The sequence below is a fragment of the Babesia bovis genome, chromosome 2 (genome assembly GCF_000165395.2).
Source record: "Babesia bovis T2Bo chromosome 2, whole genome shotgun sequence".
Taxonomy (NCBI): Eukaryota; Apicomplexa; class Aconoidasida; order Piroplasmida; family Babesiidae; genus Babesia; species Babesia bovis.
In genome coordinates, this window is record NC_010574.1 from 956,243 (window position 1) to 973,836 (window position 17,594).

The window sequence follows — 17,594 nt, forward strand, 5'->3', positions numbered from 1 at the left end:
CGAGTCCAGTTATGCAGAAAAAACACAAACTTTACCAATTAACCCAAATGGGTGTTATCACCGTCAGTGGTGCAGTAGAAGTAGCTGGTGATAAATTGAATAAGTGAATGTTCTCTGACGATTAATCAACAGCGACAAAAGAGACATGTGAAGCATTCCGGTACGCTACTACCCCTCTACAACTATCCTCATTCCCTTAATTCTCTGATAGTATTCATCAATAGTTCACCACCACTAGTGCTACCAAACCCTATAGTACTATCAGTACTACTGCAGTAGCTGTGCAACTCTTCTCTAAGGTATGAATGTATCCAGCGAAATTCATACCGGCCGCACTCCTAAATGTACTACCATCATGGTCCCTGCCATGGCCGTTATTGCCACCACTAGTATCCGCATATCCCATAAAAAACTTTTGTACAAAGTCACTGTTAATCACAACATCCCATCTATTACCGGGACCACTATTGTTCAACATTTCCTTGGGAAACCCTAGGGAGTGTAGCCATTGGGATAGTGTACCATCATCTAGACCACTACCATCCAGGATATGGTTATTCCAGTATGGACTACCCTTGGCATACTTTCCTGTCCAATGCATATACGTAACTCCACTCCAAATGAGACATACTAACCCTAGAAGAATACGGGTACATTGGTGACGATCAGGAGTACTTGAAACATCTTTGCAATACAGTTTGGCATCTATCCGATTAGATTGAGTGAATAGTTTTGTTATAAAATGTCCTACTATGCTTTTATATTAGCCGAGCCACTACCCGTAACATCTACTTTTTACTCAACTCTTACTAAATGATGTTGTACCATTATGACACAATTACTTATAATGCTGCTTAACTTATATGCAGTTCTCACTAAAACTCTTACCAACACCGTTTCCATGCTATTACACAATATTCCTCTTCCTCCTACCAAAATACTCAATCAATTCCACCCCCTTCCGTCCCGTCATCACCTTATCCCACATACACTGCCACTGGTGCTCTCCACCCCGTAACCAATGCGACCTCATATGTACCCAGTCCAATGGCCATATGGCACCAAATGCTAGGTAGAGTACCGCTACTAGCCAGGCTAGTGTGAGGACAAAGATCCATGGGAGCCGTATGTCGTATTGGAGCTGGCCGACCTGGGAGAGGAGATTGGTGAGGGGAGTGGTACTCTTTGTCGTGATCACTGCACCAAAACTCTATGAGTCTTTTACCAACATTGCTACGAAAATCCAAGCAATACACTCTGTAATCTCATCCATATACCACCCCCAACAGCTACTACTTCTATACTAAACTTTCACCAAAACTATTACTAAACTTTTGTGAAACATTTGCCAAAACTGCTACTACTTTTATGTGAAACTCTTGCCAAAACTGCCACTACTTTTTTACTAAACTTTCAACAAAAATGCTACTAAACTTCCTTGAAACTTTTACCAAAGTTATACTAAACTTCCAGCAAAAGTGCTACTACTTTCTCGTGAACCCTTTACCAAAAGTGCCACTAAAGTTCTGTGAAACACTTATCACATCTAATGCCAAACCTCTACCTAAATCCTACTAAGCTTGTACTGAACGTACGACCCAAAATTTTAATAAAACCAGTACTAAACCTTTACTAACACTGCCACTATAACTCTATGTATACCTTATGAGTATCATTGGTCCTCTAACTCTACCACTAGACTGCTCCACATTACTCATCCCTAGATACTAACTACCACATTATAGCACCGTTGCGCCGAAGGCGCCACTACGTCGTCACTACCTCCTTTCAAAATACTCCACCAATTCCATTCCTTTGCGTCCCGTCATCACCTTATACCACATACACTGCCACTGGTGTTCTCCACCCCGTAACCAATGCGACCTCATATGCGTCCAGTCCAGTGGCAATATGGCACCAAAGGCCAGGTAGAGTACCGCTACTAGCCAGGCCACTGCCAATACAAAGATCCAGGGCAGACGTATGTCGTATTGGAGCTGGCCGACTTGGGTGAGGAGTTCTGTGAGGGGGTGTTGGTCCTGGTCCTGCTTGTTCTGGATCACTGCACTAAGACTGTCCAAGAACTCGTGACACCGCTTAGTAGTCTTCGTGTTCTCTATGCTATAATCTCCCTTCTCCTCCCCTTTCTGTTCATACCCCTCCAGGTTGAATGGGTTACCGTAGCTGAAGCCATGTCTATACAATACCGGTAGTACCCCGGTACATGATACGATTGATTGGCATCCACACTGTCCACTACCTTGTCCGTGCTCACCCTTCCTGCACTTATTGGGATCACATTGTCCTTTGCAGCCACGGCATTCAATCTGCTTGAATGCGTCAGAGAGTGACTCTAGTCCTGAATGAAGTGCATCTGATAGATAGAGTACCCATGAGAGGTATGTTCCACCGAACGTGGCACTCACTGCTGTATAGAGTTCACCGGTTAGGGGGGAAAGGTATTGGCAGTTCTGTGTGAGTCGTGAGAGGGATGTATTATTGGACTGTGGAGGTGGCTGTTGAGCACTATCCTTGTCGCCTTTAATCTGTATCAGTGCTTGTCCTACACTTCCTCTATACTTCCCTCCTTTATCACTGTCTCCTCCCTTTGGAATCCACTCTATCTTCTTTACTTCATCCCGTAACCCAGAAGCACACCAGCCGCAAAAGTAATCTTCATCTCCTTTCTTAGATGGGTCCTTATTGTGCTCGCACGCCTTGTTTGTCTCTCCATTCTTAGTCTTCCCACTTTCCTTCTCTCCGATACCACCCCTAAAGAACCCGAATACATCACCCAGTACCTGTGGTGTCGTGGCACTGAGTGCTGCTGTGACCCTCACTAGTGTATAAACACACGACTGCATCATGTTCTCGTTACTAAAGAAGTAGAGGATGCCATAGAGTCTTGAGCCAGTCATGTCACTAGTGCCTCCCTTGTGGAATTGACCTCTAAAACCCATTGGCAATGGGCAGCACTGACCGGAACCATTACAGTGTCCCAAGTGGGATGCAGCGGGTGGGTAATTTGGGTTTTCCTTCTCATCGTTCAGCACCTTTTGACAACTAAATCCTGGTAACCGGTCCTCCAGGAATGCCTGGAGGGCGGAGGGGAAGCCGTCCATGTATTGTTGGTGGCACGTAGGGCACTGTCTGGGAACTGGCGGTTTGCCACACTTGGCGGAGTGTTGGTCACATGCGCTGCACTTGGGAGAGTTGCAGATGGAGATGAGCTGGTCGATGGCATTGAGAAAGTCATTATAGGGGTCTTTCAGATGGCATTTCACGTCCGTTCCCTCCTGTTGTGCCCACTCCTTCAATAGTTTCACTGCTTCCAGTACTCCATTGATAGCCTTTGATACCTCGTTCTTGGCGGGATCAACATCGCCGCCTAGTTTATTACATACCTCCCCTAGTATTCCATTTCTACCACTACCATTCGTCAGCTCCACTAGTTTCGCCTTAGCCTCCTTTAGTTTCTCCTCATCCAGCCCATTCCCATTCACCCTATCTAGTCCCCCCTTAGCCCCATCTAGCTTTCCCTTAGCCTCCGTTAGTTTCGTCTTCACCTTGTTAATCTCATCTGTCTTCTTCCCTTCCAATGCCTCCTGGGCATTACCCAATTGTACCACTACATTCCCTATGGCCACGAGTAATGCTTTGGCCTTCTCGATCCCATCTGCTTTAATCCCTTCCGTTACCTTTACATTCTCCAGCTTCTTGACTACCCCATCCAACCCCTTCCCCATCTCCTTTACCCTACATTTCCTATCATGTTCCATGGGGTCACACCCCAGGCACATCCAGCTAATTACCCCATTCCCAAGCACTCCACTGCCATACCTACACTCTCTCCACTTCCCTCCCAGGGCCACTTTAACTGCACACTGTTTCCTAAGGAAGTACAACTGGTAGAACAAAGCCCTAATGTAGTGTACCACCTGGTTGTATGCTTGGATGGGTACTGCTGGGTAGGTGAATTTACACTCCGTGTTGGAGTATAAGGAGTGAATGGCAGGATCTTTAGTGTCTTTAGTACTGTGTATTCCACCCTGGATACCTATGAGGACCAGTGGGCAGTACTGAGTCACTGCTTGGAAGTGGGCAAACAGGTTGTATTCATCAACTGTAAAGGGATGTGTGAGGCCTGTTTGATGGAATTTGAGTTGTGTCTCTTTTGCACTGCTAGATTCAGTGTCTCCGGGTTTTTTGGTAACATCTTTTAGTTTGTTTTTGGCATAGGTGAGCATCTCCTTATATGCCTGACTATAGGGCAATGCACTTAGCCAGTATAGGATCTCCCTGATGGTCTTGGGAGTCTTAGTGGTAGTGGGAATAGCTTTCTTTTGTAACCCTGTGAAGTAGGCACATGATAGAATATAGAGCTTGAATATGGCTCCGTTTTTGTGCTGGTTCGTCTCAGTAATACTAGAGCCGCTGCCATTCGTGAATACAGTAGCTTCATTGTTGAATGAATCCCTATGTGCAGTATGTACAAAGCCGGCATAATTCATGCCGAAAGGACTTCTAGCTGTATTACCATTGATGTCATTAACTTTACCACCATCATTGAGGCCACTAGGCTCCAGGAATCCCAAGAAAAACTTATCCCTAAGTCCATCCCATATAACCTTGTCAAGTCTATTCTTTGGAGCAGCGTTATTAAGCATATCCCTAGGGAACCCTAGGGCCTGAAGCCATTGGGATAGTGTTCCATCATCTAGACCACTACCATCCAGGATATGATTGTTCCAGTATGGGCTACCTTTGGCATACTTTCCAGTCCAATGCATGTAAGTCACTCCACTCCAGATGAGACATACTGAGCCTAGTAGGATTTGGGCACATTGGTGGCGGCGTTGGGAGGAAGTAGTACTAATGTCACGGAATGTACCAGTGTATCTATCCAGCGCATTCCACGTAGTTGTCATGTAGTGTTTCTCGATGTACGGGTCATTAGATGCTGTATATGCTGACTGATACGAGTCATGGTATATACGACAGTAAGAGCCGTCCTCTTTGTAACAGCTACACTTATCGCTACATCCACATCCCTTCCCCTTACAACAACACTTGCAGCATTTGCCTGCTAAAGCGCATTTGCAACTGTCAGGACCCTGACAGGTACCATCACCAGGACCACAGCTACATGTATGCCTCTTACCACCGCTATCACTACACCTTGTACACCTTCTGCCTAGGTGGTGTCCTTTCTCTTCTCGGTCTGCATCGGACACATCCCATTTCATACACCCACACGTCTCACACTTGTTCTCCGGCTTTATATCATTAAGATACGCGCAGCCATCAAGGCCATGATGTTTCTTGTTATCCTTCTGGCACTTGCCATTACTACCATTACCACACTTCTCTATCTTACTCCACCCAACGAGTGCACTGAGTACCTGTGCCAGCTGGTCTATATAAGTCCGGACCACTGCAGTACCACCTAGTCCCTGTACCAGAGAGAATAGTCCATTGAGGTGTTTTGTCACGTCATCCTGGGTGGCGCCTTTGTCTTTGGGTTCACCTTGATAGCCTACAGGACACCATGAGGTACTGTATACCAGTAGTAGAACTAGACAGTACTACTCTGGTACTGGGTACTTACCATTGTACTCCAGTTCTACTGACTGCAGGAGGTCAGTCACTGCCGCCGCCAGGCCACATATACATTCTGTATCAGAGTGAATCCAATAGTACTGGGCGCGCCACTGTAACGGTTACTGTCGCGCCGAAGGCGCCCCTTCTACACGGGCGCGCATAACACAGTAATGTCCACAGTAACTTACCTCCCTTGTCCTTTTCCAGTGCCTTTCCATCCCTACCAGTCACCCTGAGGACCCAGTCAATGGCCTCCTTCAGGTTGGTAGGTGCCTCTGTCAGGGACGCCTTCGGCGTGAAAGTGCTATTCACGGCCATTGTCAGTGCCTTTAGGAGTACTCAGCAGTACTCACAGTGGTGAGGGAGTGGTCTGGCTATCGGGGTGGAATCCTATATATACTGAGCGCGCCGTAATGAAGGGGCGCCTTCGGCGCGACAGTGTCCTAGGGGATTCCACCAGGTAGTGCCATTGAGATGATCCCGTTGTTATAGTGGAATCCCCTTTACTCTCACCGCGCGCCACCAAAATACTGTCGCGCCAAAGGCGCCACTATCTCTTTACGGCGCGCTCTACCACGCTAGGATTCCACCCCGATACCTACACTGTCACTACCACTGACTACCATATAGTGCCACCCTTACTGGACACTCTCGAAACAAGGGGTGGTGACACAATGGCAGCACAGGCCTGGACCCCTTACACCAGCCTCACCCAGGCTCCCACCAACCTGAAGGAGGCCATTGACTGGGTCCTCAGGGTAACTGGTAAGGATGGTAAGGAAAACAACAAGGCGGCTTCGCCGCCCCAATTCGGCTGCCTGTGCTACCTTGCCAAGGCAGTGAAGGACCTTCTGTATGACGCCAGGTCCCCGGGGTCCCCTGGTCCCAGCCTTGAGAGGAACTGGGACAACGTACTCCTAAAGGAGGAACAGTCCATAGTAAAGCCAGTGCTCACTGACCTGGGACTCCTTGGTGCTGGGACTAGTACTGACAGTACTACTTATACTTGCGCTGGTGGTACCGAGGTCATTGGGGCACTGATAGAACAGTTGGCACAGGGACTACAGAAGTGGGTTGGGTGGCAGAAGGATGATGAGTGTTGTCTTAAGGGAGAAAATGGTAAAGAGAGCAAGGGGATAGGGAAGAAGTGTGAATGTAGTACTGGTGGTGTTAGCGGGTGTTGTAGTACTAGTAGTGGTACTACTTGTCATCAGTGTGGCACGTGTGGTACCAGTGCCACTGGCCAAAAATGCTACCAGTCGGCCTATTGCAAAGCCACAAGTCCTCCCAGTTCCCCTACAGACTTCCTTTGGACGTCCATATCCAGTGACTCTGATAAGGTCCACCTCCTGGCCCGGATTTTCCTAGGGTCAGTATGTCTCATCTGGAGTGGACTCAGTCAGTTGGGGTTCCTAACTAAGGAGGGGAGTGGTGGTATCAATAATAGATGGTCGGACAGTAGTCTGCACGAGATCAAGGATGATGGCACGTCTGGTCTCGGCTCATTCATGGCGGCCATGGGCTACGACCTGGAGAGGTTGAATCAGGGAGGTAAAGGTGAGTACTGCCTAGGGTAGTCATGTGGACTTATGGTGTGGTAGGTAACACGGGTAATGGAGAGTTTGTGCACACTTTGTTGACGGGAAAAGATCCTAAGACTGGTGTGGCATGGAACGAATTCAAGAATGGCACAGATAAGGGTAAGTCCACCTCCTCTGTAGTACCAATGTACCCTAGACAGTGTAGCTGAGTACTATAGCAGTATCTATAGTACAGCACAGGGTGCTGCCAAGAGTACCAGTGAGACCCTCTGTAAGCAGTACCCCCTATTGGTACTCCATATCCTGGCCAGTGGGTACTTCAGGGCAGGCAGTGCCGGGGCCAAGGGTATCACGTCGCCGGCGAAGCCGGCTGAAAAGAAAGACACTCCTGTCTCTAGGAAACCCCGGACAATCCGGGAAATCCTATACTGGCTTAGTGCATTGCCCTATAGTCAGGGATACAAGGCACTGGTGGATAGGATGAAAGAGAAGTATCCTAGGAAGGAGAACAAACCAGAAGAATTCGAGGAACAAATAGTGCTTCACGGAGAAGGTGCTGGCAAAAAGACAGAGCTCCATAAGGACAAGATTACCCACTACCTAATGGCCGCCTGTGGCTACTGCCCACTGGTGCTCATCGGTATCCAGGGGACCATAGAAAGGGAAGTGACACAGCCGCAGACGCAGTCTCCACCAGGTGAGTGATATAGACACTGTTGTATAGGGGCGCCTTCGGCGCAACAGTGCCCTAGGGGTAGTCATGTGGAGTCATGGTGTAGTAGGTCAGCCGGAGCCGGCAAAGAAGTGTGAAAAGCATAAGAAAAACCCTAGTGCTAAAAGGTGTACCCTAGAAGACGCCAACAAGGCTGCATCGGCAGCTCCCAAGGCAGCTCCTGACGACGGCAAACTCAAGGAAGGTGAAGTCTGCTACGGCGGGTACCACCTGGAAGTGTCCAAATTTGGTAAGTACCCATGAGTACCACTCCCTAACACTTTATAGGCCCCCTCCATGGGATGTATGCCAATGGGCTCTTTGGCTTTGACATGGACGGCTCTCCTGCCCAGTGCCTGGACCAACTGAGGGTATATGTCTACCACTGCTTCTACCAGCTCTATTTCCTAAGGAAGCAGTGTAGTGTGGGCGCGATAGCGGCCGGAGGAGGAGGGGCAGGGAAGACAGTGCTGGGCTGGAATAGTTGTAGGTATGGTAGTGGAGTTGCGAAGAAATCTGGTGGCGTTAATGTGAAATGGCAGTGCACCGTAGAGAATACAGGTGAGTGCTCAAAGGGTAATGATGTGAAGTAATAATGTAGTAGGTAGCGGTGGTACGGATCACACTAAGAAATGTGGATTACAGAGTGGTGCAAGTACTGTTAGTGAGTCAGCTTTACAAGGATTCTTGTGTGATAGTATATATGGGATGTACTGCAGGGAAACATTAGGCAAAACCCCTGACAGTGAAGACAAACCATATCCAGAAATTGATGCCCATATGAACAAGACAGTAGATTCTAAAGGGATAGAACATCCGGCACACCTACAGTATCCTCAATTATGCCCTGTTCCCATGGGCTGGAGCAAGGAAGGCACTAGTGGTGAGAACCACTTCAAAGGTACGTCCCATTACTCTATGGTACCCCTAAAGCATTGTATATATACTAGGGGCACCCCCTGGGCGCCACAGTAGCCCTAGTGACCTACAGTGACTCACGTTGTATACAGATTTAACCCAAGGTACCCATAAGCAGGCAGAACTGACAACGAAGCCACCAGGTACGTCCCACAGTATATTACATGGACTCATACTGTAGCAGGCACTAACAACAAGTACCCTGTACACTGCACTGGGAATACACTGGCGCTACTCCTGGAGTACTACTGTGACCCAGAAAAGTGCCCTAGTGGCACCCTAGTGGTACTCCTGAGACTGCTGGCATGTATTACTCCCACGGTGCCACGGACCCTGGGTGACCTCTTTGGGTTCTATTACTATATAGTCTACATTGGGGGAAACAGTGCCAGTGGTGTTGGAGAGCAGGAAGTTAACAAGGCCCTAGGGATATACGAGCAGGAATCTAAACTGCATATGCTGGGTGGTGGTCCTGATGCAGTGGTCGAGGCACTAACCACGTGGAACGGTAAGTATACATACAGGGAGTAGTACTGGTCTAGTGCTATAGGGGCGCGCCGTATAGAGACGGTAACTGACAGTGTCCGTCACGGTGGCGCGCAGTGGTAGTGTATAGGGTGGTGACGTGGTGTAATGGAGTAGTACCACTGACAGTGACTCATGGTGGTGTAGGTGGTAGTAGTACTGGGTGTAGCGCTGGTGGTTGTACGGAAAAGTCACTTAAGTGCTTATATGGCAACGGCAACAAGTGTACTCCATTCTTATGCCCCCTCAGTGGCCAGCAGTATGGCCAGTTGAGTCCCGTGATGGCCGGGACCTACCTGTCATGGTTGGTCTATTTGATAGGGGAGTTCCAGGAAGGGCTGGAAGGGTTGAAAGGGGAGTTCACAAAGATTAGTTGTAAGGATTCGGATTGTAAAAGTAGGTTTCAGTGCTTATAAGGGCGCCTTCGGCGCACAGTGTCATATGGATTCATGGTGTAGTAGGTCAGGGAGGTGCTGGTGGATGTGGTGGCGATGGAAAGTGCCAAGCAGGAACCCATGGTACTCCATGTCCTGGTGGTAGTAGTGGTGGTGGCGGAGTCTGTCAGTGTGCCTCTGTCGTATCATGTACCGGGGTACTACCGGTGTTGTACAAGTATGGCTTTGGGTATGGCAATGTAGAGACGTTGCACAAGACAGGAGGTAAGTTGTAGTATAGTAGTATGGATAGTGTAGAGACAGTGTAGCTGTAGTTTTGCTGAAAGTTTCACACAAGTTTAGTACAAGTTTTGGTAAAAGTTTTATAAGGGCGCCTTCGGCGCAACTGTGCCCTAGGGGTAGTCATAGTGTAGCAGGTTCGAAGACGTGCGATGCGTTCCTAACGACGCTAAAGGGTGTTCTAGAAAGTGAAAAGTTCGTTGGTGACAGCAGCAAGAAAACAGGGTTAATCCCTAGTGTAAACCAACTCATCTACACCACCAGGCTCCCCTGGATCTTTGTCCTCACGCTAGCGTGGCTAGTAGCGGTACTCTACCTCGCCTTTGGTGCCATATGGCCACTGGACTGGGCACATATGAGGTCGCATTGCAGAGGATGGTTCAGGAAGGGCAGTCTGAGTCCATGGGAAGTACTGATGGTGGGAAAGAAGAAGGGGAGGGGGATACTAGAGTTTTTTGGTGGGAGGTAGTGGCAAAGTAGTGGCGCCTTCGGCGCGATAACTAGGGATAATGTGGATATGGTTAGTAAGGGTTTCATAGAAAAGTAGTGGCAGTTTTGGCAAAAGTTTGGTAGAAAAGTAGTAGCTGTTAGGGATGGTGATGTGGATAGGGTTACAGAGTGTTTTCTTAGAGTTACGTAGCACTGTTAGTAAAGGTTTAGTAGTGATTGTATTAAAATGTTCGTAGTATATTCAATAAAAGCTTAATACGGGTTTTGGTAGAGGTTTGGCATTACTTTTGGTAAAAGTTTGATGCTACATTTTATTAAAAGTTTATAGGTGTTAAGGGTAGATTATATGGTGTAGTAGTACGTTTTTGTGACCACATAGTCACTACATGGTAACAACTATGTGTCTCTTCCCCTCTGATTATTCTAAACAGTGTCCTGCTACAGGTTTATAGAGTCCTATACAAATGGAAGAACGCGTTCACTAGTCTACACAGTACCATATAGAATGTCCCCTCACAAAGGACTGTTTAGTGGGGGCACTATATATGTTGGCGTTACCCTGGTGGGGTTTTTTTAGTAAAATTGGGGGTGATGGGGTAGTGTAGAGACACTGATTTAGAATGGGCGCCCGTAGAGATGGTACCTGACAGTGTCCATTACAGTGGCGTGCCCAGTACTATTGAACTCACCCCTCTACAGAATGCATATGTGGCCTGGCGGCGGCAGTGACTGACCTACTGCAGTCAGTACAACTGGAGTACCATGGTAAGTAGACAGTAGTCTAGTAGTTCAGCACCATTATAGGCTATGAAGGTGAAAGTGAAGGCAAAGGTGCCAACAGTGACAAGGTGAAGGAACACCTTAATGGACTCTTCTCCCTGGTACAGGGACTAGGTGGTACCTCCGTGGTCCGGACCTACATAGACCAGCTGGCACAGGTACTCAGTGCACTAGTTGGGTGGAGTAAGATAACGAAGTGTGATAATAGTGGCTGCAAAGGCACTAGTGGCACTAGTGGCGATAGCAATCCCCATGGCCAAAGTAGCAGTGGTGGCAGTTGCGAGTATCTAAATGAGGTGACAGCGAACAAACCATGTGAACAGTGTAGGTGTATGAAATGGGATGTGCCCGATGCGGGTGATCACACTAAGGGACACCATCTGGGCAGGGGGTGTACAAGGTGTAAGGATAGTGGTGGTAGTAGTAGTGCACAGTGTAGCTGTGGTAGTGGCACCTGTACTCCTGACAAGTGTCAATGCGCTATAGAAGGCAAATGCTGCAAGTGTTATTGTAAGGAAGGATGTAAAGATAAGTGTAAGAAGGATGCAAAGTGTAGCTGTATCGAAACGGACACTAACGGCTTAGATCGTCGTGTATACAAAGAAACATATCAATCGGCATATGGAGGTTTTCTCAGCTTCGATTCATACGTGGGAGGAAAAAACCAGGCATACAGACAGCCAATATGGAATGATCTCAATGGTAAACTACCTAGTGGTGACACGATCTTTGGGCTACCTGATGCTACTCCCTCCCAACGTCGCCAAAAATGTGCCCAGATCCTCCTAGGCTCAGTATGTCTCATCTGGAGTGGCATTACTTATATGTATTGGACAGGTAGATATGCCAAGGGTAGTCCTTACTGGAACAATCACATCCTGGACGGTAGTGGTATAGATGATGGAAGCTTATCCCAATGGCTTCAGGCCCTAGGGTTTCCTAGGGATATGTTGAACAATAGTGGTCCTGGAAATAGATGGGATGCTGTTATATGGGATGGACTTAGTGATAAGTTGCTTCTAGGGTTTGCTAAGCCTAGTGGTGCCAGTGGCTGGGACACTGAGGGTAATACAGCCAGAAATCCATTCGCTATGAACTTTGCCGGTTTTGTACATACTGCACATAGGGATTCATTTAATAATAGTGCTATTGTCTTCCATAAGAATGGCAATGACGCTAGTATTCCTGACACTAACCAGCACAAACGTGGCGCCCTCTTCAAGCTCTACATTCTATCATGTGCCTACTTTACCGGGTTACAGAAGAAGAATACCACTGAAAGTACTCCAAGGACCCCCAAGACCATCCGTGAGATCCTATACTGGCTAAGTGCATTGCCCTATAGTCAGGCCTATAAGGATACACTAGACTATGCCAAGGGAAGATTATCTGACGTACTCAAAAAACCCGAAGCCACTGACTCTACCAATGGAGAAACACAATTGAAATTTATTCAAACGGATCGTCCCGCACCCATTACCGTTCATGAATACAACCTCTTTGCCCACTTCCAAGCAGTGACTCAGTACTGCCCACTGGTCCTCATAGGTATCCAGGGTGGAATACACAGTACCACCAAAGGTACTAAAGAACCTCCTATTCACTCCCTCTATGCCAACACTGAGTGCCACTTCACCTATCCCACTGTGTCCATCCAAGCATACAACCAGGTGGTACACTACATTAGGGCTCTGTTCTATCAGTTGTACTTTCTTAGGAAGCAATGTGCAGTGAAAGTGACTTGTGGAGGGAAGTGGCGTGAGTGTAGGTATGGTCAGGGGGTGGTATCCAAGGGGGTAATCAGCTGGATGTGCCTGGGGTGTGACCCCATGGAGCATGATAGGAATTATAGGGTAAAGAAGGTAAAGGAGGAGTTGGATGGGGTGATCAAGGGGAAAGATCCAAAGGATCTTCCGGGGACCCTGAAGGAAGTACTAGAGAAGATTGGTGATGTAGTGGTACAATTGGGTAATGCTCAGGAGGCATTGGAAGGGAAGAAAAAGGAGGCTATAGAGGGGGTGCAGAAGGCACTAGAGGGGGCTAAGGAGGAACTGGATAAACTGAAGGATCTGGATGGGCTGAATGATGAAAAACTAAAGGAAGCTAAGAAGAAACTAGTGGAGCTGACGAATGGTAGTGGTAATGGAATACTAGGGAAGGTATTAGGACATGGTGGATTAGAGACGGCTAAGAGTGATGTGACAAATGTTGATCCCGGTAAGAACAAGATCAGTGATGCTATCGATGGAGTACACAAGGCATTGGAAGCATTGAAGGACGCAGTCCAACAGATCATTGAAGCAACAAAGAACGATACAAAACAATTCCAAGAAGCTATTATTACTGCTACCGATGAAGCAGATGTAATCAGGCGGCTTCAAGAACCCCGAGATAGTCAAAAGGCAACATTGGAAGCGTTATCAGAACTCCTCTCAGCCATCGACCACCTCCTCTCCATCTGCAACACCGCAAAGTGCCCTGGATGTAAAGATCACGCCACCAAGTGTGGCCAACCATCAAATCCCAGTATCTGTAAGACCTGTCTCCAACCCACCACCACTGGAGTCCCCTCCCCCCTCCAGGCATTCCTCGAGGATCGGTTGCCAGGTTTTAGTTGTAGTGAAGTACCAGCAGACGACACGCCCGACTACCCACCCGCTGCATCCCACTTACATCACACTAGTGCTACTGGTCAATGCTGCCCGTTGCCAATGGGATTCAGGAATTCCTTCTACAGCGGCAGCACCGGTGACATGACGGGCTCAAGACTCTATGGTATCCTCTACTTCTTCAGTAACGGGGACATGATGCAGTCGTGTGTCTATACACTAGTGAGGGTCACTGCAGCTCTCAGTGCCACCACACCACAGGTATTGGGTGACGTCTTTGGGTTCTTTAGGGGTGGTGTAGGAGAGAAGGAAAGTGGAAAGAACAAGAAGAATTTGGTAGTGCCGTGTGATCACAATAAGGACCCATCTAAGAAAGGAGATGATGACTACTTTTGCGGCTGGTGTGCCTCTGGGTTAAGGGATGTAGTGAAAGAGATAGAGTGGATAGAAAAGGGTAATGAAAGTGATGGAGGGAAGTACAGAGGAAATGTGGGAGAAGCCCTGATACAGATTAAAGGAGAAAAGGACGCTAATACTGCTCTAAAGTCCAGCACAAGTAACCTCTCGAGACTCACTAAGAACTGCCAGTACCTCTCCCCCCTAACCGGTGAGCTGTACACCGCAGTGAGTGCCACCTTCGGTAACACATACCTCTCATGGGTACTATACCTATCAGATGCACTTCATTCAGGACTAGAGTCACTGGCTAGTGCTTTCCAGGAAATCGAATGCCGGGGCTGTAAGGGAAACTGTGACCCCAATAAGTGCAAGAAGGGACATCATGGAGCAAGTAGTGATGGACAGTGTGGATGCCAACCAATCGTATCATGTACCGGGGTACTACCAGTATTGTATAGGCATGGCTTCAGCTATGGTAACCCATTCAATCTGGAGGAGTACCAGCAGAAGGGAAAGGAGAAGGGAGATTATAGTATTGCAGAGAAGGGTGGGAAGAAGCAGTGTCACGAGTTCTTAAGCAGTCTTCAGGCAGTGATCCAGAACAAGCAGGACCCCTCTCAGGACCAGGGACAACACCCCCTCACCAATCTCCTCTCCCAGGTCGGCAAACTCCAATACGACATACGGCTCCCATGGATATTTGTCCTCACGGTGGCATGGCTAGTAGCGGTACTCTACCTTGCATTTGGTGCCATATGGCCACTGGACTGGACACATATGAGGTCGCATTGGTTACGGGGTGGAGAGCACCAGTGGCAATGTATGTGGTATAAGGTGATGACGGGACGGAAGGGAAGAGTAGTGCTGGAGGGGGTGGAAAATTTTGGTCAATGTTTACTGGTGCTTATTGTGATGGTTTTGTAGCATTGTTGGTAGAAGTTTAGCACAGAAATGGTAGAATTTCTGGGTAGTCTGTAGGCTCTAGTAGTACTATTTGGTGACCACATTGTAACTACTATCTGCCTTTGTCTCACCTCCCCTTATCCTGCACAAAGGTGTATTTAGTGGGGTCATAATTTATGTTGGTGTTACCCTGGTGGGGCTTTTAGGATGCTAGGGTAACCCCTATGATGGGGCACTAAATAGGGGGATAAAAAGTAGTGTTGGCACTTGATAGGTACTGATCTGTGTCTATAATAGTTCATAGGCCAATTAGGAACGATTTCACAATTTACTCTAAGGGCTCCTGCAGTGATTACTGTGGATATCCTGACAGAGGTAGTGATATGGACTAGTGTGGAGTGTGATGTATAGGTAGTGTACATCAGGGGTGGTGATGTAGAGAGTAATAGAGTCTAGAAGAATATATAAAGTAGTACTAACACTGTTGTACAGTACTCTATAACGAAGTCACTTCCATGGGACACTATGGATACCGTGGTTAGTATACAGTACCATACTGGGCCATAACAAGGGAGCAACAGAGTAGTGTATACATGTGCTAATGTCCAGTGTTGTTAATGGAGCAGTATAGGGTGGCGATGGATGTAATGGATGATAGTGTTAGTGAGGTTATCATATGTCTAGGTACTTTAGAGTAATAGAGGAGATGTATTAGGGTAGTCTAGTACAGAGATATATGTACTATGCCATCGTAGGAAACATGTGGCACTGTCGTGTGATACAAATGTATATCCATTATGACATTATGATAACTGCGTTTTCATCAATATAATCCATAGTTTGTTCACAAATGCAAATACCAAAAACGATTGGGCCTTTGCTTCTTCTCAATAACTGTGAAATGCTCTCTAATAAGTTCTTCCAACTCGGGATCTATAGGTTCATTGCAGTTTTCTGGAACCTTGGCAGCCAAATCCTCTGGCAACATATAACGCAATGCAGTTCTGTTTTCTGGCTCCGGTAACAAATACCAGTCGACGCTATATAATGACAAATAATCCCTAATGCGTTTTTCAAACACAGGCGCTATTGGTTCTCTACAGTCCGGTGCTACAAAAGCTTTCGTAGAATATGGCAACCTGTCACGAAGAAGTTTTCTGTTTTCGGGTTTCTGTACAAAATACCATTCTAGAGAGTATTTTGGTGGCTCAGGTACATCAACAGGGTCAGCTGCAGATGCGTCTTTTTTACCTTAGAATCTACTGGTGAAAGACTTCTTTGAGGGTTGGCCAACATCAGTGGTTTTACGTTGTGCAGAATCAGACTCCTTTTGTTTCTGTTTCTCAACCCAAGAAAAATGATTTCTAATACGGTTTTCTACTGCGGGCAATATTGGCTTTTTGCAATACTCTGGGATACAAGCTTCAAACCCATATGGCAATATGTAACGAAGAGTTGCTCTGTTTTCTGGCTTGGGTAACAGATACCATTCCACAGAAAACTTGGGTGGTTCATCAGTCTCACTCTTTGAAACCTCTTGAGGTTTAGTAACAGATTCCTCATTCTTACTTAATGGTCCATCCTACAATGATTACTTTTTGGGTTGCTCCTGGGCTACCTCAGTAGAAGTGGCCGTGGCAGAGAGCCCGAAGGCCACAACTACAAAGATCTTCCATAACATGTTGTAGGCTATCATTTTGGTAAAGTCAGTAAAAAGTGATATTGCTAAATGTAGGAACTAAGGCTGTTGTTATGCCCCAGGTATGGTAAATCTGCCAGTATATAACAAATTGCGCTTCATTGCAGCAATTCATGCTGCAGTAAAACAGTAATCAAAGTGTTAGGTGATTATTATGGTTCGCTCGCTCTCAGGCACCCATAATATCAGTATCAGTACAAATCCTCCACAGATCATTATTGGAAGAGTGGATTTATGAAATGAATATTACCCATAGGAACGTAATTGTTATGATAAATGACAGTACCCATAACATGAGTGTCACAATCTGTATAACACAAATCAGATGATAGACACTATGTTACCTGTCAAGTTCTATAGACTCCATATAACCATAAAATACTGTGACGTATATGCCAGGAGAATGTAATAGATACTTTTGTTTCGTTACTGTCCATTATGAAAACATATTCCAAGCTAGATGCATCACGGATTGTGTATATATCTAAGTTGTATCACGCTACCAACAAGGGTATAACGAGATGTTGACCGATAAGCAATGATGCCACAAATATACTTTGTGCAGTCGTTGTGATTCGCCTATAGAGAAGCCACAATGCATAATGATGTTACTCTAGTAAATAGAGAGCAATATTAAATAAATCTAACAGTAATATTAGCAATGCAAGGTGTCGTATGAGATTAATGTAATACTTAACATGTTGCTGTTATGAGGAATATCTGTCTGGGAAAGGAGCTATTATTGGTGATGACTAAATCTGTGCCTTGTATAGTAACTATGAC

At 46.8% G+C, this 17,594-nt stretch overlaps 5 protein-coding genes across 5 annotated transcripts; 2 read left to right on the top strand and 3 right to left on the bottom strand.

Moving 5' to 3' along the window:
* Positions 1–182: 182 nt before the first annotated feature.
* Positions 183–631, bottom strand: BBOV_II004110 (variant erythrocyte surface antigen-1 alpha subunit). Its single transcript, XM_001609884.2, has one exon. It carries the CDS (start codon positions 599–601, stop codon positions 251–253), a length of 351 nt encoding a protein of 116 aa, XP_001609934.1. The 5' UTR covers positions 602–631; the 3' UTR covers positions 183–250.
* A 1,087-nt stretch (positions 632–1,718) lies between these two features.
* Positions 1,719–5,949, bottom strand: BBOV_II004120 (variant erythrocyte surface antigen-1 alpha subunit). The gene is made up of 3 exons (XM_001609885.2): positions 5,790–5,949; positions 5,609–5,674; positions 1,719–5,536 (listed from the first exon to the last, which is right to left on the bottom strand). Exons 1-3 carry the CDS (start codon positions 5,917–5,919, stop codon positions 1,779–1,781), a joined length of 3,954 nt encoding a protein of 1,317 aa, XP_001609935.1. The 5' UTR covers positions 5,920–5,949; the 3' UTR covers positions 1,719–1,778.
* Positions 5,950–6,237: 288 nt separating this feature from the next.
* On the top strand, positions 6,238–10,443 carry BBOV_II004130 (variant erythrocyte surface antigen-1 beta subunit). The gene is made up of 11 exons (XM_051767032.1): positions 6,238–7,158; positions 7,203–7,301; positions 7,339–7,839; positions 7,925–8,104; positions 8,143–8,415; positions 8,459–8,755; positions 8,865–8,915; positions 8,957–9,280; positions 9,445–9,693; positions 9,759–9,956; positions 10,109–10,443. Exons 1-11 carry the CDS (start codon positions 6,276–6,278, stop codon positions 10,438–10,440), a joined length of 3,387 nt encoding a protein of 1,128 aa, XP_051623163.1. The 5' UTR covers positions 6,238–6,275; the 3' UTR covers positions 10,441–10,443.
* A 588-nt stretch (positions 10,444–11,031) lies between these two features.
* BBOV_II004140 (variant erythrocyte surface antigen-1 alpha subunit) lies at positions 11,032–15,141 on the top strand. Its single transcript, XM_001609887.2, has 3 exons — positions 11,032–11,060; positions 11,121–11,186; positions 11,226–15,141. The coding sequence occupies exons 1-3, from the start codon at positions 11,042–11,044 to the stop codon at positions 15,131–15,133; spliced, it is 3,993 nt and encodes a 1,330-aa protein (XP_001609937.1). The 5' UTR covers positions 11,032–11,041; the 3' UTR covers positions 15,134–15,141.
* Positions 15,142–15,954: 813 nt separating this feature from the next.
* BBOV_II004150 (SmORF protein) lies at positions 15,955–16,816 on the bottom strand. The gene is made up of 3 exons (XM_051767682.1): positions 16,731–16,816; positions 16,376–16,694; positions 15,955–16,342 (listed from the first exon to the last, which is right to left on the bottom strand). Exons 1-3 carry the CDS (start codon positions 16,806–16,808, stop codon positions 15,957–15,959), a joined length of 783 nt encoding a protein of 260 aa, XP_051623164.1. The 5' UTR covers positions 16,809–16,816; the 3' UTR covers positions 15,955–15,956.
* Between the last annotated feature and the right edge of the window lie 778 nt (positions 16,817–17,594).